This window comes from Scleropages formosus, chromosome 20, assembly GCF_900964775.1.
Source record: "Scleropages formosus chromosome 20, fSclFor1.1, whole genome shotgun sequence".
Lineage (NCBI taxonomy): Eukaryota > Metazoa > Chordata > Actinopteri > Osteoglossiformes > Osteoglossidae > Scleropages > Scleropages formosus.
The window spans coordinates 14,958,347-14,981,186 of record NC_041825.1 but is presented as its reverse complement, the minus strand read 5'-3'; the positions used below and the strand labels follow the sequence as shown (position 1 = coordinate 14,981,186).

General features: G+C 41.7%; 1 protein-coding gene and 2 long non-coding RNA genes across 4 annotated transcripts; 1 reads left to right on the top strand and 2 right to left on the bottom strand.

The window, feature by feature from the left end:
* Nucleotides 1-8,901: 8,901 nt before the first annotated feature.
* On the bottom strand, nt 8,902-10,909 carry LOC108940067 (uncharacterized). Its single transcript, XR_001966545.2, has 3 exons — nt 10,741-10,909; nt 9,747-9,894; nt 8,902-9,601 (listed from the first exon to the last, which is right to left on the bottom strand). It is a non-coding gene; the product is annotated as an uncharacterized LOC108940067 (long non-coding RNA).
* Nucleotides 10,910-15,364: 4,455 nt separating this feature from the next.
* LOC108940066 (transmembrane protein 238-like) lies at nt 15,365-18,007 on the bottom strand. Of its 2 annotated transcripts, none has more exons than XM_018761902.2 (2): nt 17,329-18,007; nt 15,365-15,654 (listed from the first exon to the last, which is right to left on the bottom strand). In XM_018761902.2, exon 1 carries the CDS (start codon nt 17,896-17,898, stop codon nt 17,335-17,337), a length of 564 nt encoding a protein of 187 aa, XP_018617418.2. In that variant the 5' UTR covers nt 17,899-18,007; the 3' UTR covers nt 15,365-15,654; nt 17,329-17,334. The 2 variants fall into 2 exon arrangements, with proteins under 2 accessions (XP_018617418.2, XP_018617417.2); XM_018761901.2 differs by having other exon boundaries at nt 15,449-15,651; nt 17,328-18,007.
* LOC108940068 (uncharacterized) lies at nt 17,737-22,340 on the top strand. Its single transcript, XR_001966546.2, has 3 exons — nt 17,737-17,796; nt 19,145-19,214; nt 22,122-22,340. It is a non-coding gene; the product is annotated as an uncharacterized LOC108940068 (long non-coding RNA).
* The last annotated feature ends 500 nt before the right edge of the window (nt 22,341-22,840 follow it).

Here is a 22,840-nt window from a genome sequence, read left to right as displayed (position 1 = left end):
GTTCTTGTAGGGTTCGCCTAGACACTTAGGGCTCCAGAAAATAACAAACGATACCCGTCCAGGTTGGTTTCAAATACCTTCAAAGCTTTTATTTGATACAGTATGTGGGAAACTTACAGAAGACTGGCTGATGAACTCCAGTGCGCATGTACAAAAGTCCCGCCTATGGCAAGCCCCGAGGGGAGGAAAGACTCGCCATACAGGCATATGCACCACTACTGAACAGTCTCCTAGTGTCGCCGCATCCAAAAATTAAATCTTTTACAGTACCTTGTTCTGGAGGTGGGATTCAAACCTGCACCCTTTAGATCAAAAGGCAGCAGTTCTAACCACTATGGTACCAGCCTCCCTCAAATTCATGTATCAGTGCTTATCAGGGTTACTACAGTGCAGATTAAAATTCTGCATTTACAAAATGGGAGGTGGAAGCTCCAGCCACTGTGCCACCTGCTGTATTAATAAAGTATCTTAAGTGCAGGTGACCTGGCAAACATTATTGGTTTTATTGAAAACCAGCCCAGCAACAATATTGTGGATAAGCAGGAGTGCCACTGTAGTGCAGAGTAGGACAGTTGACATTGACACAATTCACATTGTGTTAATTACATACATTTTTCTGGGGAGAGCTGGTAGTGTGGTGGTTAAAGTTACTGCCTTTGGCTTCAAAGGTTGTAGGTTCAATCCCCCTCCAGCTGTAGTACCCTTAAACAAGGTACTTACCCTAAATTGGTGCTGTAAAATTACCCACCTGTATAAATGAGTAATTGTAAGCTTGAAGCTATTAATTGTAACCTTAACAGTGTAAATTGCTTTGGAGAAAAGCATCAGCTAAATAACTGTAAAAATACAATGAGACATTACATCAACAGGAAGACAGAACCACACACACACACACACACATTTTCAGAACCGCTTGTCCCTTACGGGGTCACGGGGAACCGGAGCCAACCCGGCAACACAGGGCGTAAGGCCGGAGGGGGAAGGGGACGCACCCAGGACGGGACGCCAGTCCGCCGCAAGGCACCCCAAGCGGGACTCGAACCCCAGACCCACCGGAGAGCAGGACTGTGGTTCAACCCACTGCGCCACCGCACCCCCCAAGACAGAACCAATACTTGGCATCTGCTAGTTTTGGGCCTTGATTGCTATAACCCAGCACTGAAACTAGTGCTGAGGTTGTCAACAAATAGGTGTAAGGTTGTAGAGGGTCTAAGATATTGGTACCAACAGCTGACCACAGTGGTGAGCTTGTTTCAAATAATGCAGATGACCATTCTGATTTAGGTAATTGTTGAAATAAACAGTATGCTGGTTGCTTTGGGTTTTCATTGTTTTTGTACGTGTCTAATAATATCCTCCCCAAGACCCAGCAAGAAGGTTTTTGGATGTATTTGTACAATTTCTAGGAATCTCCAAGCCTCATCTCCAAACATGTAGTGTATTGTTTAAAAGCACAGAATTTCCTCTCTGAGTTCAATTATGACTCAGTATTGTAGCATATACAGTTTGTGACACATCGTCTGAACCACTAGTCCCATACGGGGTCGCGGGGTGCCAGAGCCTAACCCGGTAACACAGGGCATGCGGCTGGAGGGGGCACACCCAGGATAGGACACCAGTCCGTCACAAGGCACCCCAAGCGGGACTCAAACCCAAGACCCACTGGAGAGCAGGACCCAGTCCAACCCACTTCGCCTCCACGCCCCCCGAGTTTGGGGCATACACACACACACACTCTCTCTGAACCGCTTGTCCCATACGGGGTCACGGGGAACCGGAGCCTACCCGGCAACACAGGGTGTAAGGCCGGAGGGGGAGGGGACACACCCAGGACAGGACGCCAGTCCATCGCAAGGCACCCCAAGCAGGACTCGAACCCCAGACCCACTGGAGAGCAGGACCTGGTCCAACCCATTACGCCACTGCACCTCCGCATCCTGCACACTTTGTGACATACGGTTAAAACATATGTCCTCTAGACCGGACAAGACTATTGTTTTGCATAAAGTTAGTTATTGTACATCATTATACTGCAAACTGACTAAAGAGCAGTGATGAACTTAACTGTGTTAATGATCATAAAAAGGGTTGTGTTCATTATTTGTTATCTCAGATGCTCACCTGTTTATAGATATTCTTACATCAAAGTTACCCTTTAATAAACCTCTTCAAGTCTGTTTGAGTTTATTCTACAACAAAACAGCACCACCAGGTCATGTATATTGAGATCAGTTCATATTAGGAGGCCTGAAATTCAGCTGCACTTCAATGACCTTGATGGTGGAGCATTTGTTCCTGCATACTTTAATTGACAATGAATCTTACATGGCATTAAACAAGTTCTTTTTTTAACATATAACAAGAGTCTGTGTATTAGTCTGACATGCCAAAATAACGACACAGAAGCCTCTTTCTTTTGCTGGGAGGAGAGGCTTTCATCATGCTGGCTACTTGTGCTTGCTGTGGTTGAACAGAGAGGGAGAGGGGGCAGGACGAAGGCCCTGGGGATGGCTCTTTGATGCCAGACTTGTACCCCTTTCGAATGCTAATTTCAAGCTGTGTGGTGCCCTTCATGTCTGCCACCTGTGCCAGAGAAAAGAGGACGATTAGTCAGCAGCCGTTGAACAGCTTCAGCATTCATCCTCCCCGCAGCCCAGTCTCCGTTGGCTCGCAGTGTACCTTGTACCACAGATGTTTGTGCGCAGACGACATAAATATTCTTTCTCAGTCCACAGAATCACAGCATACAGGCAGCAAATGCATAATTTCGCTCATTGCTTCAATAACTCATATGACCTCATAGCAAAGTCTCAGTGTAACAGTAAATGAAGTACTTCATGATTCAAAATTCATGCTTGTTTGAAAAATTGACTGTACTCCAGAATCACGTGCCTGCATGCAAATCACTCCTTCTGTTGGTCTAATGTGCTTTTGTGTACTGTTCTTGGAGATGTGTGTTGCTGTGAAGAAAAGTGTCTGATCAACGATTAAATGTAATGTGAACAGTTAACGAAGCGTGTGGTTTACTGTACTGTCTTAACATAATGCAGAAAAAATGCACAGTTTGGCCTAAACTGGGTGTCCAGCATGGGAGCTGAGGCCTACATGTGGCCTGCAAGAACAATTGCAATTTTATTAATATATACTAACCATAAATGCTAGAAAGACTTTTCAGTCACATAAGTCATAGTGAGAGGCAACACCAAAATAAAATACAATGAAATAATTTGTAAATGCACTCATTTAAGATTCAGTGTGTCACTTACTCAGATTTTTATAGGTGCGGTGCTTGGAGGACAAGTTCACAACAATGCTTGAATGTACTGTACTGTAGTTGGAAATGACATGTTAAATACAACCCAGGTTCTTCATATCATTTTGTGAACAATATTTTTAGCGCCACCTAGTGGAAAAATCCCTTTTGAAAAATAAATGAACTTTAAAACCAAAAAAGGAATTAAATGGGCAATAATAATAACAATAATAATAATAGTTTTATTCCAAATGCAAACACAATGAGATGGCAACTCAGTTTTCTTTCTGTTTCACCTGTAGGTGGCGATAGAGGTCTAAATTAATTTCTTAATAATTTCAAGTGATGACTGGTTAATTTCAGAATCAGAATGAGGTTTTATTTGCCGCATTTGCTTGGGTGCTTGGTGCTTTCAGTATTACAGACACTAGAGAAGACAGATGGCTGACACAGACAGAATAAATAAATAGCATATTTGCAGAGTAAAAAGAATAAATACAAAGTAAATTACAAAAGTGATGGGATATATTGTACTGATATGAGACCTATAGGGGAGTGTAACTGTTCATGACGATGATGGCCTGAGGGGAAAAAAAATTGTGACATTATGCAAAAGAACCAAATATCCAAACACCGTTTAATGTATAAGTAAAATGACATTTCTCCTTCCATAGTTATATTTGTAATGGCAGTCTCTATTCATTATTATTTACAGTATTTTTTTCTATTTATACAAAGGATATTTTATAATTTTAGGGTGTTTCCTTTTATTAAAGGTGCCGTTTGTATCTGGCTGCATCCGCTCCACACCAACAAACTACCTACCTGTTGTAAGCGGCATACCTCCTCCTGATATCAAGAGAAATGCACAGTGCATAGCACTGGCAAAACACTCCTTAAATGATAAAAGCTCATTGCTTTACAATCACCTAACTGCTATTACCTCTGGCCAACAAAAGCAACTCTGCCTGAAATCTTGAGGGCCATTCCATCGATGTGTGGTGCAGCCGCTTGACAGCAGCAGTGGCATGTCACCGAAGGCCTGGGCGGAAGCTGAGTGGCAAAAACCAATGGACAAAGGACAGCGGCTCTTGGCTACACAGATTTATCCCAGTCCTGTCCTCTAAACCACCTGGAAGCCAGCTACACCGACCCTGCTGGGAGCGCCTAAACCGACTACGCACCGGGCACGGCCGATTCAGGGCACACATGTACAAAATGGGACTAGCAGACAGCCCTGGATGCCCATGCAGACGGCAGCAACAAACTGCAGAACATCTGCTGGCTTACTGCCGCACGTACACACCCACGCCAGTAGATTGGACGAACATCGATGACACAGACGTTAAACTCTGCTTACGAGGCCAATTTTACAGCCTAAAGCTTGCCCTATGTTGCTGAAGATCTGTCTTTGATCGTACGGTAAATAAAATAAATAAAGGTACTGTAGCAGGACTGGGGCTTAACTTGTGGCACTTCACATTACAATAGCAGTCCAACAGTCTAATCATGACACTATCTGCTGCTGTAAATAACGAATGTGACATTGTTTACATCAGCACAGTGGTGCAGTGAGTAGTGCTGCTGTCTCACAGCACCTGGGTGGTTCAAGAGGACATGGGTTCAATCCCTGGTCAGTCTGTGTGGAGTTTGCATCTTCTCCCAGTGTCAGCGTTGGTTTCCTTCCACAGCCCAAAGACATGCCATGGAGGTAGATCGATAACTCTGAAAGTCATCCATAGTGCATGAGTGACAGAGAGTGTGTTTCACTGATGTGTAGATGAGTGACCCATTATAAGTAGTGTACAGTAGTAGCAGTGTAAGTCACCTTGGTGAATAAGGTGTGGGCTGGTAACACTACACAGAGTTTGTTGGAAGTTACTTTGGAGAAAAGCATCTGCTAAATGAATAAATATTTATCACAAAGTTTTTGAGCACTCCAAATGGCATAGTCGAAGCAGGAGAGGTGTTTTCCTGTAATACGTTTTCTTAGTTACAGATGCATTCAGTTATTTTTTCCATGGAGACACTCAGGGTTGAACAGTAAAATGTAGCTTATTCTCGTCTTAGTTTTCACAGAAAATAAAATACAAGGTGTATGTGTTCAACACAAATTTGACACCATTTGGCATTCACCGAACTGTTCTCTGTTGAGGGACCTGCCAAATATTTATTATTTTGCAATTCCTGAATACATATCTGTAGGTTTTTTACCAAACTGAAAATTCTGAGTGTGTTCAATAAACAAAGCACACTGTACAGCACAGAAATATGCCGTCACCTAGTAAAGTCACGTGAAAATCAAATTTCCCGTAAACAAAACTGTAAGTTAACACCAATCTCCCGGCAGGGTAATGAGAAAGCGCTGATTTAAATATTTTGGCATACTTCTCCACAGAACTCAATGATGGAACTATCATGCTACGTGAACACAAATTCTCACACTTTACCAACGGGTCCAGCTGAATTCAATGCGTTGTACAGACCTTATGGTTTTTACATCAATGCCGCATCGTACTGAGATTAAAATGTAAAATGAGAGGAAGCAGGCCAGAGAGTGCTTTGCTGTGAAACTGTAATGCAATACTCCTTGCTCTGGTTTCGGGGGGTGAGAAAGAGCACAAGAGTGTGAACACTTCCGTGTGCTCTCATTCTTTCACTGGTCATTTCTGGGCTAATTTGTGGACTAAATAATGTGTCCTCTTTTCTCTCTGGACAGAGATACATTAATAGCCATTGAATCAACTCCGCAAGGGGGTGCGGTGGCGCAGTGGGTTGGACCACGGTCCTGCTTTCCGGTGGGTCTGGGGTTCGAGTCCCGCTTGGGGTACCTTGCGATGGACTGGCGTCCCGTCCTGGGTGTGTCCCCTCCCCCTCTGGCCTTACGCCCTGTGTTGCCGGGTAGGCTCTGGTTCCCCGTGACCCTGTATGGGACAAGCGGTTCTGAAAATGTGTGTGTGTGTGTGTGAATCAACTCCAGTTGCTTTATCATAGTCAGAAGCTTTTCTGAAAATAAACTTTGGGCAGGTATTGCAGCTACACCTTCTACCTGCCTATGAACAAAATTGAAAGATTTATTCTCCTTAAGCAGTGTTTACATTTTTTAAAAAAATAAATCATTATTCATATTTTCTCGAAACCACTTTGTGTTGTGTTCCTGATGCCACAAGTCAGTGAATTATCATTTGTACAAATTTATAGTACAAAATGGATTGAATGTCTTGGCTTGGTCATCATTAGTTAAATATTAAGTACATTAATATAAATGGTTCATTATATGCAGTATTTTGCGAGTTTTCATATTGTGAAGTAATTTGCACATGAGTTCATAGAATGAATTTGAATTAATTTCTAACAAAGTCAAAAACTGCAGGGCAAACTCAGAAATTACTTCTGTTGCACTTGGAAGCAGTTCAAGAATTATTGATTTATGTTATCATATCCACAGCAACGGTAAAAAAAAAAAAAAAATCAGTGCAATGCAATTCAAACCAAATATGAAATTCAGTAACATTTGGCATTTACAAGCAGTCCCTAGAATTAGACTATCCGAGGTTTCGTGAAATCACATTGAAGGTCCACCAAGATGTGAAAGACTGGCAGCTCGAGAAATCTGATGTTGGATTTTCAAGACGAATGCTGCTGAGACTCTGAAAGGCTGCGGAGCCCCTAGTCCCCAGACCACAAGGCTCTCAGAGAAGGTAGAATTTCTATTATCAGCATTTGCTCCCATTTCCATGCTGGTACAACAGGAAGAGGTCAGCTGTGCATGAGCGTGGGAAGGAAGGTCAAGGGGCGTAGAAACAAGGCCTGCAGAGCTTTATACTCCTTCATGTTGTGGGTGTCCTGAGGGATGGCTGGAGCAGCACTGTGGAGTTTTGTAGTCTTAAAGAGTCAGAACAAAACACCAGCATACAGCTCTTCACAATAATATTTTGTACACCTGGTGAACAGCTGGCTTTGACAAAGTAAGCATGTTGAAAATCTACAGTGTTACATTTAAATGTACATTTATTCATTTAGCAGACTCTTTTCTCCAAAGTGACGCACATCTCCGAGAACCATACAAAAAAATGCATTACGCCAGCAAAAGGGGAGAAGGTGTTCAGATAATATTAACATTTTGGAGGTGAAACGTACTCATATTTACTCTAGGAGGAGTCGGTGAGATAACGAGGTATTAGTGGAACAAAAAAGTATTAACCATAGCACTCGGTGGAATTTTACATAAATATTAAGGTGGACCAATTGGGCTATAAAGAATGTTGCATAACCACCCTTATACCTATGAAATAGATATACATATTAGAGATAATTATCTACAAACCAAAGGAAAAAATCTTTTCAACATCTTTTCTTAACATAAGTTATTATTATTGTTCGTTGCCAACACTTTTTTCCCCAAAGGAAAGAGAAACACTTAAAGCGTTACCCAGTGATACAGGGAGGTATTGCGATTAACCGCCTCTCTCAATGGCTGTACAGCAGGACCTTTCCTTGGCTGTGAGCCGGCACCCTTCATGTTACAAGTTCAAATGTTTAAGCTCTGTCACTGTCCGGTTAGAATAAGTTTCGTGCAGTTTCATTATAGTGGAAAGTCTCAGTTTTGTTCCGCTTATTAAACATTGAATGCTTAACCTGGCACCACCTGTGAGATTTGTTTGTTTTGGATTATCGCTACGTAAGACACCGGAGAGCAATGCATAAAGGTAGGATATATCAATTACAAATCACCATACAGTCTCGGAGGCCAAACAATAGCTGCTACACTGCAATCTAGTCCCAACCCAAGAAACGAGCCCCCCATCCCCCCACCCCCCCCAGTTCATCGGTTCTTTTGTTCATCTGTTCTTACATCGCTTGTCTGAAATGATCATGGGAGATTTTAAGCTGCAGGCTTTGCATTTATACCTTAAAATGAACTCTTTCATAGTGAATGAAGAGTGAGCTGAGTAATTTCCAGAAAGAGTCAAACCGATGGATGTTCTGGAAGGCTGGAGATTTTATTGAATAGATCCTTCATAAAACTGAGCGAGTCAAAAACAGTGTAAGAAAACATACAAGGTGGAGCAGCATGCTGGTGTTCTGTTACCAGCGAGGTGTCATGTTTGGCCACATTCAGTCTTGAGGCCTGGTGAGGTGTTGGCACTCAGTGCCTGAGCGACATGGAGATACTGCTGATCTCTGTTTAGACACGGGACTTCATCACCCTCAGGTGAGCAGGGTTCCGGGTATACTGCGCATCTCGTTGCACCAAGGCCGCCTACCGAGAAAGTTAAAAAAGAAAGGCAGGCCCAGGGCATTAATACGTTTTCACACCCCAGACGCTGCTCCATGTGTGTCGGGAGCTGGAAGCTGTTAGACAGACTCGCGCTAAGAGCAGGAAGAGGGACTAACTACCACAACGGCCTCCTGTTTTTCCACTTCTGTCACAACAAAAAAGCCTTATTTGTCATTGTGAGTCAGCTGTTGTGCTGGTTCACACGGAAGTATCATGTATAAACAAGTGTCTATTCTTTCATTGCGTTCCGGCTTGGGGAAAAGCAAGGGATCAAAGTGCAGATATTAAGGCCCATTTGACCTTCAGTGAAAGGAAACACACACACACACACATATATATATATAAAATGTGTGTGTGTGTGTGTGTGTGTGTGTGTGTAAAATATGTTTTTTTTTCACATTTTGGGAACCAAAAATATTACACAAAGGTTATATATAATTTAGTTAGAAATACTAGCCGTGTAAGCCCTTCACGCTTGTTGTTTTTGTACTTTGATGAAACTCTTAACCCGAGTCATGCTTTTTCAGATACTCTTAATACAAATGAGACTCGTGACAAAATAACCCACTGAACCTTTAAGGTGGGCAACAAAAAAGTATGTAAAATGAAAAGCAAATTACTTTCCACATTCACTGAGCGGGTTCTGAAGGGTTTGTCAGTTGTTGCTGATTTTCTTTTTGCGTCAGAAATACTGAAAAGCAGAGGTGAATTGCAACTGCAAAAGTAACAGGGTGTGTCAGCTTAAAGAGTGACAAAAAATGTGGTCGTATTACAGGTTACCTGTCGATGTTTACCAAGTTCTCATTAGAGGCTTATGGGAATGATAGACAGAAGAGGTTGAACAAAGGAGTACAATTCTCTCATACTAAATCTAAGTGCACATTTTCTGTTCTGAACTGGAAAAAATGTCTAAGTGACTAAATGACTAAAAATGTCTAGTCGTTGAAGCATGTCCGTGAATTCAATATGTTTTTCTTTCTGCAACACAAAGGTGTTGATGTGGGAGGTCAGACTTCGCAAGAGCCTCAGGTGTGGAACATCCAGGTCAAACCGGCTGGTTTTCTTTTCTATGAGGTGCAGAAATAACATGTACATTAAAAAAAAAAAAAAGACCTCTTATGCTGAAAAATACCAGTTTTGAAGATTGCTTTGTCACAGTTCTTCTTAGTTTACTTGTAATTACCATTTAAAAAGTAAGTGAAGTACACTTACGTATTTCTCAGCCTGATAGCTGCAATGTGGTACATGGTCCCAGAATGCTCAGTGTAAAAATCAGAGTGCTTTGATCAAACATCTGAACACAGGTCCAAAGAAGCGGGTGCGTTTGCTTTTCGGAGTAATATTTCAAGCATGTTCTTTCCTAAAAAGACAAAAGCATAGCATTTTCAGTAAAGCATTTTATTATTTATTATGTAGCTGATGCCTTTAATTCTCAGGGTGTAAATACAGCTTACCCAATGAGTAAAACAATCTAAATGTTCTCTTCTTTTGACCGTACATATATTTCTTATTAAGGAGCAACTGGTATTTTTAATATTTTCATTGTGGACACTATTTATAAATTCTAAATTTTCTCATGAATTTGATTTAAAACAATGTTTCCATGACAGCAAAAATGTTAAACCAATTCTAGAGTTATGTAGGAAAAGGTAACGGAGCTGCATACGCATGCTTGTGAATAAGAATATGATCACTTCACCAGAGTATTACTGGAATTAGAATAAAACTATTGTAAACTTTCGCATTTTTAAATAACACTTTATTGCTATGTGCTTTATGATTGAAGTTTAAGATTGTGTCACATGTTTCTAGGTCCAATCTACTTTGCTTTAGAGTTGGTTTTATGTATTCCAGCATTCTGCTCCGTGAAAACCAAAGTACAAAAAAGGTGATTGGTTTCAGTTGAATTTTTCTACAACATCTCAGCTCTTTGCTACCCCTGTTGCGTGGCACGTTGGAAGTGTTTGCTCATCCTGAACAAGTGGATAGTCCAAGGAGAAGTAGATTCATCATGTGTAAACTAGATACTGTCTGTGTTGACCTACATACAATTAAATGCTGCAAGAGCTGACTTAGAAGCAGTTTTGCTTAGTAAGCTTGAGCAATTCATAGTCATATCACAGGAAACAGGATTTTTAACTCAAATCTGAGACTTCCACTGGCTGTGGATTACTTGTTTCAAATATTGCAGTAAAAGAGTCATTACCTGATTGTAAGGCATCATCAGTCTGTTATGACAGTTTGTCCTGTTGTTTCCACGGAGAAATTTGGCTTAATATGGTAATACCATCAGCTATAGGAGGTGACCCATGACTTGATTCTCTCACAGTAATCCATCTTGAGTTCAGTAAGTTCAATATAGACATTTCATCTATTTTGGCAGAAGGAGCTCCTCATCAGACACAGAGATGTTCCCTAAGTACCAGAATATCCAGAAGACAAGGCTGAGGAAGATGATTATTGGCCCGGATTGCACAAAGAAGTCAGAGAAGCTGAAGTGAGCAAAAATCCCAAGGAAGAAGATGATCAGGCCAGCAACATCGAATATCACCGCCAGGAAGAAGAAGTGAAAACACCGTCCAGAACACTTGGAACAATCCATGTCATGGAGATGTGTCAGGTGCTGCCGACAGTTCAGAGCAAGAATGACAATCAGCAACAGGTATCTGGAAATTTCTAAAGGCAGCCAATAGCGCATTCTCCTAATCTTGACACACCTTACATTTTTATCATAGCGATGCTATGAATACATCGCAGACAAAAAAAAATGCTTCCAGTTTATTGCAAACTTTTCTTCATTTCGGTTTCTATTTCCATAAAATGTACCATCCAGTAGAGGGGGGTGCAGTGGCGCAGTGGGTTGGACCCGGTCCTGCTCTTCAGTGGGTCTGGGGTTCGAATACCGCTTGGGGTGCCTTGTGATGGACTGGCGTCCCGTCCTGGGTGTGTCCCTTCCCCCTCTGGCCTTACGCCCTGTGTTACCGGGTAGGCTCCGGTTCCCCGTGACCCCGTATGGGACAAGCGGTTCTGAAAATGTGTGTGTGTGTGTGTACCATCCAGTAATGTTTTTATTCAAATTCTCTTGCCTGACTACAAAAATAAAAGCTGTTAATGTAAAAAGCTGTGTAAGTAAATCCATATTTATTTGGTTACGTAAGTGCATTGCAAAATACTTCTAAAAAGCAAAATGTAACATTATGAAAGTTGCTGTAATGATTTTTCCCTGAAATTCCTACAGACTTTTGTTTAATAGCAAACTGGCCTTTTTGCTTAATTATTGTGTGCCATGGTTAAAATACACAGTTATAGTGCACACTGTTGCCATGCTGCACACAGTGAATGAAGAATTACATTGTTTTTGCATGTTTGACTCATTTTTAAAAATAAAACCTGCCTAATGGTTTTCCATATTTGGAAAAAAAGAACACACATAGGCAAGGTAACTATAGTGGAATGCCTGAAAGGTGTACCTTGTCAGGCCTTCTAGTTAAATACATAGTAGGAATATCAGGCATGATGAAGTTTATCTTTCTTTATATCAGACGGATTGTGGCTCCTATAACATCACTGGCATTGGCCAACGTTCTGCATTGCATTCGGCATGGAAAAAACCACTGTCGGGTCAGAGTGGTCACGGCGATCCGTCGAGTGTGAAATCTTTGGCTCAACAGGAAAACTAAGCATTTAAATTATTTAAATACCAGTCTGTATTATACCAAGACAACTAGACCAGTCAAAATACAGCCGTTTTAATGATATAATAGGTGTTTTGACAGACTTTTAGGACAGAAACACATTCATAAGGTCTATAGCTTCATCTTTTAATCCTTTTTATTTTGAGTACACTGCAGCCTTAGTTATTGTAAGAGTTTTAAACTTATCTCACTGGTATAATGTTTCATGTACACAGCCTATAGAAGCTGCATGGGGATACAGTGGGCAATGTTGGTGCCCCACAGCTCGAGCTACTGGTTCAGGTGAGGTTTAAATCCTCTCGAACACTAGTTGCATATTTTCCCCTGTGTCTGCAGCCCAAAGAGGCAACGGTACCGCTTCTGTACCCTCCCTTACCATTAAAACCAAACAAGTGTTTCCTGAATTCACCTCAGTGGCCCCTGCCCTACACAGCTATAGCAACACAGTCAAGTAAGTGAGAAAAAACATCCTCAGCAATATTATTTTGACAGACTGATTCAAGTAATTTTTTAATGCAAGATCTGATCAGCAGACATTGTCTATAAAGACCACTATTCGAAGAGGAGTTCCACGTTTGTACAGGACTCTGCAAAAGTTTTAGACACTTGGTTGGGGAAAAAGCTGTAAAGTGAGAATGTTTCTAAAAATAATGCTCTTAATTAATACATTTCCTACAAAGCTTAGTAACCATCCATCGTCAACAACCACTTGTTCCGAGAGGGGTTGCGGCAGGTATGGGGTTCAAATCCTACTTGGGGTGCGTTGCGATGAACTGGCGTCCCGTCCTGGGTATGCCCCCTCCCCCTCCAGCCTTGCGCCCTGTGTTGCTAGGTTACGCTCTGGTTTGCCTGGACTCCGCTCGGGACAAGCGGTCTCAGACTGTGTGTGTGTACTTTCTTTAATGACATACAAAACCCTTACTGTAATACTGTAGCTTTTTGCAAAAGGAATGCTTGGAAATCTAAAATATGCTCTTTCCCATTGACACTAATGCAGAAGACATTAAATAACTGTCTAAAACAAATATTTTTGTGAAACATCTAAGTGCCTAAGACTTTTGCACAGTACTACAGAAATAATGATAGAGATGTACTTTTTCTGCTTGAAAATTAATCCCTTGAGCCATCCACATACTGTTGGCATTTAGATATAGACCACAAGTACAAAGTATTACTGCTGAATTAAAAACTTGAAAAAGCTAAAGGAAATAAAGGCACCAAGTCCTAATAAGTTTCAAACTTTTGAACATCCTTGATAATGCTGGAAACAAAGAAATATCAGTCAGACAGTTCTGAGCAAGGGAAAGGAGTATTTTGACATCTAAAAAAGGACTTTGAGGAACCGCTGAACCTGGCAAGCAAATGCTGAATCTGTAAGGCAGAGCTGTAAGCTTCTGGAGGGCCGGTGTCCACCTCTTTGGCTGGGGTTACTTTAAGTAACAGGGGATGGAGGTTCCTACCTTAGAAAAGGCAAACCAGGCGGTGCATTCTTACTCAGGCAAGATCATACTCCCCAGCCTTCCCAGAGAAATCTAAGCTGCCAACGAGGACTGACGAACAATTTGATTTCCGATCTGGCCGGGGACACTGTTGGGGGGTGGGGAATGTGCAGTCTCAGCCTACATTAGCTTTGTGGACCTCAGGAAGGCCTACAGTTGTCTGCCTTGGGGTATTTTGTGGTAGGTGCTATGGCCACTTCTGCATGTCAGTTGTGCATGTATGTGTGAAGCAAGGTCTGTCTGTAATTTCAGCACTAAGTTAAACAGAGTTTGTGAGTCAGATTCAGCAAAGTGCGTGTTGGGATTGGGTGGTTGTCCAGTTCGTGCAAACAGTGTTGTACTGCCATCATTTTCAGATCACGTGATCTTGTTAGCATAATTTGACTACGATCTCAAACACGTGCGAGAGTTTTTGGGCGGAGTACGACACTGCACCTCCACATCTGAGGTAATGATTCTTTCCAGGAAAAAGGTAGGATGTTTTCTGGAGTTGGTGGGGGGGGGAAATCAAGTGATGAGTTAAAAGCACTTTGCATTCCATTTCACCAGTGATGCAAGAGGACTGAGAGATTGACCAGTGCAGCAGTTGCAGTATTGTGAATTCTGTACAGGAATTTATTGGCAAGTAGAATCTTGGTCTACATCCACATTTCATCAGTTAGGGTCTGAAGCTTAGTGTAGTAGCATAAAGATGATTATGGGCTCATTGTGGAAATTAACTTATTTACCTGAAAGGATCACACTCCGGGACATGGTAAGGCAAGAAGACCTCCAAGATCAGCTGCTGCTCCTTTAAATGAAGAAGCAGTTGAGGTGGTTTGGGAGTCTAGTTAGGATTTCCCCTAGCACTGACCACTGGAAGGAGACCCCATGGCACATGCAGTGCATGCTGAACAGATAACATCTCATTTACCTAGACAATGCCTGGGAATCTTCCCTTGAGGTGCTGGAGACTGGCCATGGAAAGCAGGTGTGGTCTGCCTTTCTAAAACTGTGGTCACCACCCTTACCAAGATAAGGCATTCTAAAAATGGATGGATGGCTGTAAATTGCCACTGTGGACACAACTAGATACAGTTGCTGGGAGGTGAGGCAAATGCAAATACGCATGGCTGGTAATGAGAGGGGAAATTCAATTTAAACCCCTGCAACTGACATAAAACCTTGACTATTCACTGAAGGGAGGTGGTATTTGGGAGATGAACACTGTTTCCAGGAGAGATAGGGATTAACCAAGCAACAGACATCCTTCTCAGCAACATAATCTTGCCCATTGTCCTGTCAAACATTGAGTTACATGCTCCAAGTGAAATAATGTTTTAATTATAAGGCTAAACACCTTATCCGCATAACTAGCAGCTAAACATTGCACAACAAACTTTTTTTTTTTTTAAACGCATTCTTCCATTTTGTTGAACTTCACAAGCCTGAGATTGTTACACAAAGTAACAACGGCAATATCTCATGCCAAGCTATGATAAATAATTAAGGGTATTCAGAACATCTTCCTGCTCCTGTAAGGTGGTTATTGAAGATAGTCTGAAACTACACCACATACTTCTACTGTAGAGTGGTAAAGGCCAATTATATTTACATATTATGGCATTTCCATGACAGCAGTGACAACTGATGTAAGAATAAGACTTTATTTCAAACATACATTCTGTACATAGATTAAATATTTAAAACTTCTGTACAGTTTACATGATATGCAGCATGTACAACCAAAAACATTCTATCACCCTGTCCCTTCCTTCATGTTGAATTCCAGTGACTGCTGTCCCTGAGCGAGAAGTACTGACTTTGCACAGTCTTTTTCGAAGTATTGTGCCATCTTCAGTCATCTTTAAATAGTTAATGATTAATACCCAGCAGCAGAAATCTCAACCTGAGTTGCTCCTGGAGTTTCTTGACAACAAAAAGCTGGAAAACAAGAACATAATCAGTTAGCCATCTATAGCACCTATCACTGTTTTACAAAAGTTTGTACAAAGACAGGGAGGAAGGTCAAGTTATGACATCTTCTCCATAAGAAATATTAAGTAATGTGCTCATAATTCAAATCAAAAGTAGACGACATGCACTAATTTACTTCCAAAACACAAAAGATGTCAGTATTCACATTGACATTTATTCATTTAGCAGATGCTTTTGTCCAAAGTGACGTACATCTCAGCAGAGACGTGTACATATGTGTGTGTGTATAATATATATATTTTATATTCATTCCCTTCATGAAAACAGTGAATCCATGTATGATCTTGCATTTTGAAGATTTCATTCCATTCAACTTTGAAAGACACCAGTGTGTCAGTGATATCTGGTTTAAATTCAGCCTGGCCTGATCCTCCAGGGGTGCTGGACATGCTGGTTTTGCTTTTAATTGCCCTACTGAAGTAATTCTTTGGATAGTTTTTAAACTTCACCCAGGGTTTCAGTTGTAATTCAGATGCTAATTTAATCTTCCCCCCAGAACCTGAGAGTTGGCTGCATTTTAAAAAAAAAGGAGCACCTACCACACATTAGGCAACCCTAAAGGAGATGGAAACTAGCATGTTAAAAAGATAACTGGCCACTAGTGTAGGTTACAACATGGGCAGCTAAAGCAGGAGAAATGCAGGTTCTAAGGGGGAGTGGATTCCCTCACAGCGACTGATGTCTTAGTTTCACTTAAAGGAAGAACAAAGAACCCGTAACACAGGCTTTCTGTATTCAGGGATTCTTTATACTTGATATGCCTCCACCCCAGGTCCTGGTTATCTGTAGATGTACCAGTAGTAGGGAAAACCTTTCATTACATTGTCAAAGATGCATTGTTTTTGTAACACCAAAAAGTGATGCAGCTGAACAATTTTAAATTAAATGATTACCATTTAAAAACTGAACTGAGCTACTGCTTGTTTTCAACCAAATTTCTGCACATACTTATATGTATTAAGTATAATGTCATGTTTTAAAATGTACAGTATGTAATGTGTTTCTGGAATAGAAAGTATTTGATTTATACAACTATTTTTTTAGCTTTGAATAAGTACAATCTCATACTAAAACTGAATCGTAAATACTAACCGTAACCATATTAAACCTAAAAACGTTTTTATCTGTCCATCTAAAGCAAATGGCTATAAGAAGAAAGGACAGGTGTGGTCAAGCCAAGGGCTGCCTTTTGGAAATGTTACACTATAAGCAAACTTCTTATGCAACTCCAGCTGCGGTGACTACTTTACTGGAAGAACAAGCTCCGAAAAACTAAGCCTGGGTTATAGCTCAACGCGCAATAATATAACATTTGCAAATCATCATGTCATGTAAAGAAAACGAATGAGAAGTCAACCCTGCTAGTAAAGACTAAGTCCCATTCAGCACCTTAAATGAAGCAGTTTCACTTCTTGCAGTAGGAAGAAAAATAATCATGGGAGATTCACTATAACAGAACTCGATCATTAGCTAACAGTGAGTGTCCAGTCGCATGGATAGTTTTCCCTGCTGATGTAGCAGATTCATGAAAGTGAGTTGAGACACCATAGAGGTTTTTAAAAAAACACACACACACACACACACACACACACACACACACACACACACACACACACAGTTACCTGTGTGTCAGAGCAGTCTCTCCACCTTGTTCACCGCAATGCTCGGTTGCATCACCCCCGCGTTCTTCTTCAGGACCCCCAGCTCCAACGTTTTCTCCGTTCGCGCCGGCTCGTCCAGGTCGGCGTCGTAGCCCCAATTTTCTAACCCGGAGCACCCGGCGTTGCTCTCCCACGTGAGACGCGTGGGGGCGTGCGCGGAAACCGCAACCGGCAGCGTCCCTGCTGCGGGCTCCCTCCCGCCGAGGTACCTCTCCTTCACTTCCAGCGTCTTCAGCCCGCCTCTGGAGAGCCGCGTGGAGAGCTCTCGCGCCCAGCGCGCGAAGCGGTCCGCCTTGAGCGCGTGCGGGTCCTCGAGCACCAGCTGCACGTTTCCCGCGTACCACAGAATCCACCAGATAAGACTGAGGAACACGACGATGGAGCCCGTGTAGATGAGAAAGTCCCCGTAGAAGCGGCCGTCCAGCTGCAGGTTGGCGAAGATACCGATTAGAAGCACCACGAGTCCGATGACGTCGAAGCACACCGCGAGACAAAACAGCACCACGCACCTGCCCACGCACTTAAGGGCCATAGTTCAGCTGGGAGACGCTCAGCGTTTGAAATAACGGGAGTGTGTGTGGAAAGTTCGCCCCGCTTCTGAGAGTCCTCATGTCTGTTCACAGCTACAGCGCACACCTGCCCTCGGGAAGCACCTTACTCTGACGTCAGCGCGTATTTAAATATTTAAAGAACCCCACCTGGTCTGTACACACCTGGCGGCAGGTCAATTGACGTTCAGGAGAAGGTTTTCACGGCGGGGCTGGTTCGGCTCTCACTCATGCCATTCTGTAGCGGCACGATTAGTGTGGCATCTGCTCTCACACTGACCAGTGCTGCTAGTAAGGGCCTTGCCCTGGCCTGACCATCTCGTAGTTTGCGCTTTGAATCCCATTCCTGCTCTAGTCTAGTGCCCTTGATCGAGGTACTTACCCTGAATTGATACTGTAAGATGGGTAGATCATAACTGGAAAAACTGACGAATATTTAGAGCACACTGGCTGGGATACAAGAGTGAGCTGAATAATAAAGGTTTGTAATATCTTCAGTAGCATTAAGATGTCGTCCCAGACATAATTTAGTTTGAGCAGTAAAAGCTGTGAAACGCATACCTTTTGTGTGCATCTGTATTGTAGAAGTACCTTCTTGTCTCGGAGTTGTAAATGTAGATCAGAGGTACAACTGAAGAACCCGTTCTTGAAATGTAAATTCTATTACATAACATCAACTGCGTGCATGCAAATCTAATAGGAAACAAGTTCTAATATTTTACCCTAATCTTTCTGTTTGTCAGTGTGGACATACAGTCGCTGCATTGTACAAAGTTAAATGCTGGAGGACCGAAAGGTTAATTCTTCAATGATACTAGGTCATGACTTAGTTTATGCCATCAAGAATTTGAAGTCATCCGACTGTAAATGGATGCATTAATGGAAGAATTTCTTTTTTTTTTTTTTTTTTTTTAAATATTAATGGCTAATCTTGCCGTTTTATGGGAAAATATACAGTGGTTTCCAAAAAAGAAAACGCAAAAGATGATACAAAATGACTTGTTTGTTGTTAAAAGCAACACAAATATATTCAAAGTCTACATTACTCTAGATAGGGAATAATTTCATAATGGCATTATTGTCTCATTATTTCTGTCACTACAGTGCGTTCAGATGGATAGGTTCTGTGTATGATACTGGGTACAGAGGGTTTGAATCCAGCTTTGATGCATTTACAATATCTGCTTAATGTGATATGTTTCCAAAATTTTTTATTGTGTTCATTTACAGATAAACAACCATCTGGAAATTTGCTGAAACAGCTGAGCTCAAAACCGTAGGAGTTTACAAGCCACACAAGGTAAAGGTGTATCTATCACTGTCTTTCAACTCCACACACCTTCTTCTGAGTTTTCCATCATGTCTTTTTTCCTCTGGTAGATTCTTACTTTTATTCTGAATTTCACCATACGCAGATACCAGTAATGCTCTGCTCCCGAGGACGCTGTTAGTAAGAGCAGAATTGTTGCTCATACAGGAACGCGTTGCGAAACAGCAGTCATGGTGTGTTCCTGCCTCTCGGCTGTATGTATTGACACAAGGCTTGTGCAGGCAGTCTTTAATCCGGGTTTCTAAAGGTGAACATGACCCCATTTTGCATTTTGTGCAAAAACTTGCTCATATGAATGCTTGTTTGAATACTGCTTCTCTTTCTGGTTTTTGCCTGTTTTAAATCTTTCTTTGGCTGTGTGGAAATTAACCAGTCCTGTAATTTGTACGTTTTTTTTTTTTTTTTGAGTATAACGCAAAGCAAATTTGTTGTGCCATGTACAAGGAACCATGTGCATTGTTAATTCCATTGCTCATGATAAGCAGATGATCAATAATCCACTTCAAGCCCATTTCATATTCTGTGTAATATAAATAAGTGTGCATCACACAGGAACTTGGAAAAAATGCTGTAGCATTTCTGAAAGTTTCTAACGTGTACATATAGGGATACACAATATATATAATTCATTCATAGGGTTTCTTGCTGTTCATTTTTTTTTTCTTGATGTAATATTATGACAGTAATACGCACACATTGACCGAAACTGCTTGTCTCAAGCAGGGTCGCGGCAAACCAGAGCTTAACCCGGCAACGCAGGGTGCAAGGCTGGAGGGGGAGGGGACACACCCAGGACGGGGCGCCAGTCCGTTGCAGGGCACCCCAAGTGGGACTCGAGCCCCAGACCCACCAGAGAGCAGGACCCGGCCAATCCCCTGCGCCACCGCGCACCCCCTCATGATAGTTAAATAATACTAAAATACTGGGTCTCTTCTCAAAGGAAATCAAAATATATTATTTTAAATCTCTACTGGCACTGCAGCGCCCTTGAGCAAGGAGTACTTACCTTGAATTCATCCAATAATAATACTTTGCTGTATAAATGGGTAAAAACCAATAATGCTGTTTATCCAGCATTGTGAGTCACCTTGCACAAGAACATGAGCAAAATGAAAGTTAATAATACTAAAAACATGAAATTTGTTGTGAAAAAAGCAGGTACAAATAACGTGTTTCTGCGTAAGGTTACGTCTTGTGTTTCTGAAGGGCGTAACCATTTTCAGTTTTTAGTTTTTGTACACAGTGTTTCTGGTCCAGGGAAATTTCAAAAGTTACATGTTCACTTTTTTCCTTTCTTCTTGTCTGTCACCTTCCGGTACACTTCATTTGTGCAGAAACAGAGCTTCCAAGTTAAGTTGTGCAAATGCAAAGGTATATAGACATGAACTGTCAGGGCACTGATTAAGAAGGAGAAGAACAATATTTTAATTTGTATTATCTTTTGTGTAAGTATGCTTAATGTCAGAAAAAACTACACTTGAGCATGGTATACTTACCCTGAACTAGTACAGTAAAAGTGACCTGCCTGTATAAATGGATACATAGTTGGACTTAGCTTAACATTATAAGTCACTTTGGAGAAAAGGCTCAGCAAAATAAATATACAAGTTAAGTTTCCCTCAAATACTGTTATTTTTAATTTGGGTAATACCTTGGTCCAAAGCACCTGAAAATGTTAGGTCTCTACAAGTGTAAGGGTATGTTTAAAATGTAGTATGTAATTCAGTTGTATATTTTGCATATTCATACACAGGCAAAGCATATGGCAATTATATCTTAAGCAATGATGAATGACTGTATCATGTAAATAAATTATGAAATAGGGCACATGTTATGGTCATATAGGGCAAGGTTCATTCGTGGCATAGGTGACAGAACACAAATTAAAGAAGAGAGATGACGAAACCGAATAAGAGCTCAAGCTGTTACCAGCTTTGGTTTTCTGACATTGTACAATCAAAACCCATGCGCGGTAGAGAATTGTGGAAAGATTTTCCTGCTGAAACGCAGGGCCGTTGCAACCTCCGCTCATTCTAGAAGCTTCCGAAGGAAGTTGGCGAGTACCCTTATTGCACAGCTGTGGTCTGCTCTGCTGATCTCTGGCCAGATGTCTCAGAGCCGAGAGACGGCACTTTCCAGATGTTTCTCCCGTTTAAAGGGAGGTAATTTTGTCTTCGGGTCCTCAGTGTTGAGCCTTTTCAGTCAACATAGTTTCACTGTTTCCCTCTACTGCCTGTACACTGTTATTACATTGTTCACATGTAGTTCATTTACAGGCTTCTCTCACACACCGAGTGCTGTTTGCTCCTAAGCGAATTTGTGTAAGAATTACCATTAATTTTAGTGGAGAAAAATAGATAATGTGTTCCAGAGTCACAAAAGGTTAGCCAATTTTTTCAGCCAACATGAGAATTTCCTGTCTTGTCTTTTAAACATGGAGAAACTTTAAAAGCAAAACTAAGTCCAGAATTGCCAGAACTGCTTTAGATATCTTTAACTCCATGGTTACAGCCTTGTATTTAGAATTGCTTAATGTTAACACAACTGCAAGATCCCTCTTCTAACGCCTTTCCCCTGTTCCCTCATAACTTTTACCTTACTATTAGTTGATCTTTTTACTTTGGTATTTTATTCTGTTGTTCTCGCACAGCAGGTGCCTGACTTGCTCACAGTTGTTGGTCCGAACATGGGTTCAAATCCAGCTCGGTTTGTGACGAGGCTGTATGACTTTCCGCTGGATGCTCTGGTTTCCTCTCACAGTCCAAAAACGTATTGTAGCACGCCGGGGCGGTCTGAAGGGGGGGGGGCGGAGCCGGGGATGGAACGACAGCAGCTGAACTTAATCAATGCCTCTATTTCTTTCCCCGCCTTGACCAGTGAGGGAGAGAGAGCTTCTGAGGAGCTGACGCCGGAGACGACCCCGAGATGTCAGAGAGAGAGAGAGAGAGAGAGAGAGAGAGCGCGAGAGCGAGCGAGCACAACCCCGATCACAACCCCCCGAGTACCCCCACGAGATACCAGTTCCCTGTGGCCCCGTTTCCCTCTTCCCTTTTGTCTGCTGACCCTCAGAATGTTGAATAAACCCCCCCCCTCTCTAGCGACCCTTGTGACTGTGCCGGCGCTTCTTTCTTACACACATGTTTCAGGTGAATTAGTGATTTTTAAACTGCCCTTTGTGTTTATGTGTGAGCAAATGAATGTGTGCGATTGCACTGTGATGGACTGGTGTCCCATGTACCGGGATATACCGTTTGCCATTTCGACTTTTATCACTTTCTTTAAAATTTTTTTGCTTTACGGCTCACTATCATAGATGGTACAGTCACCAGGTTTGCAATATGTTTGCTAATAGGGATAAGATATGTGACAATTGACATGTGCAGGAGAAGCCATGTATGTCCTGTATAGAGGATGTTCTGCTTGCCTTGCGTGTTGCTTCATGTCACCAAGACAAATATTTTGAATTGACTTGTCTATTCTCATAAGGTATTTCTCGTCAGAACTGATACCACGTTACGAAAATTTTCACTTACAAATTATTTGCTTGTAACATGGAATTTTCACGAAAAGAGGCTTTGTAATATATTTACGCATTT

What these genes read in the sequence shown, in the direction of transcription:
- LOC108940066 (XM_018761902.2), bottom strand. Translation starts at nt 17,898, where the DNA reads ATGGCCCTTAAGTGCGTGGGCAGGTGCGTGGTGCTGTTTTGTCTCGCG.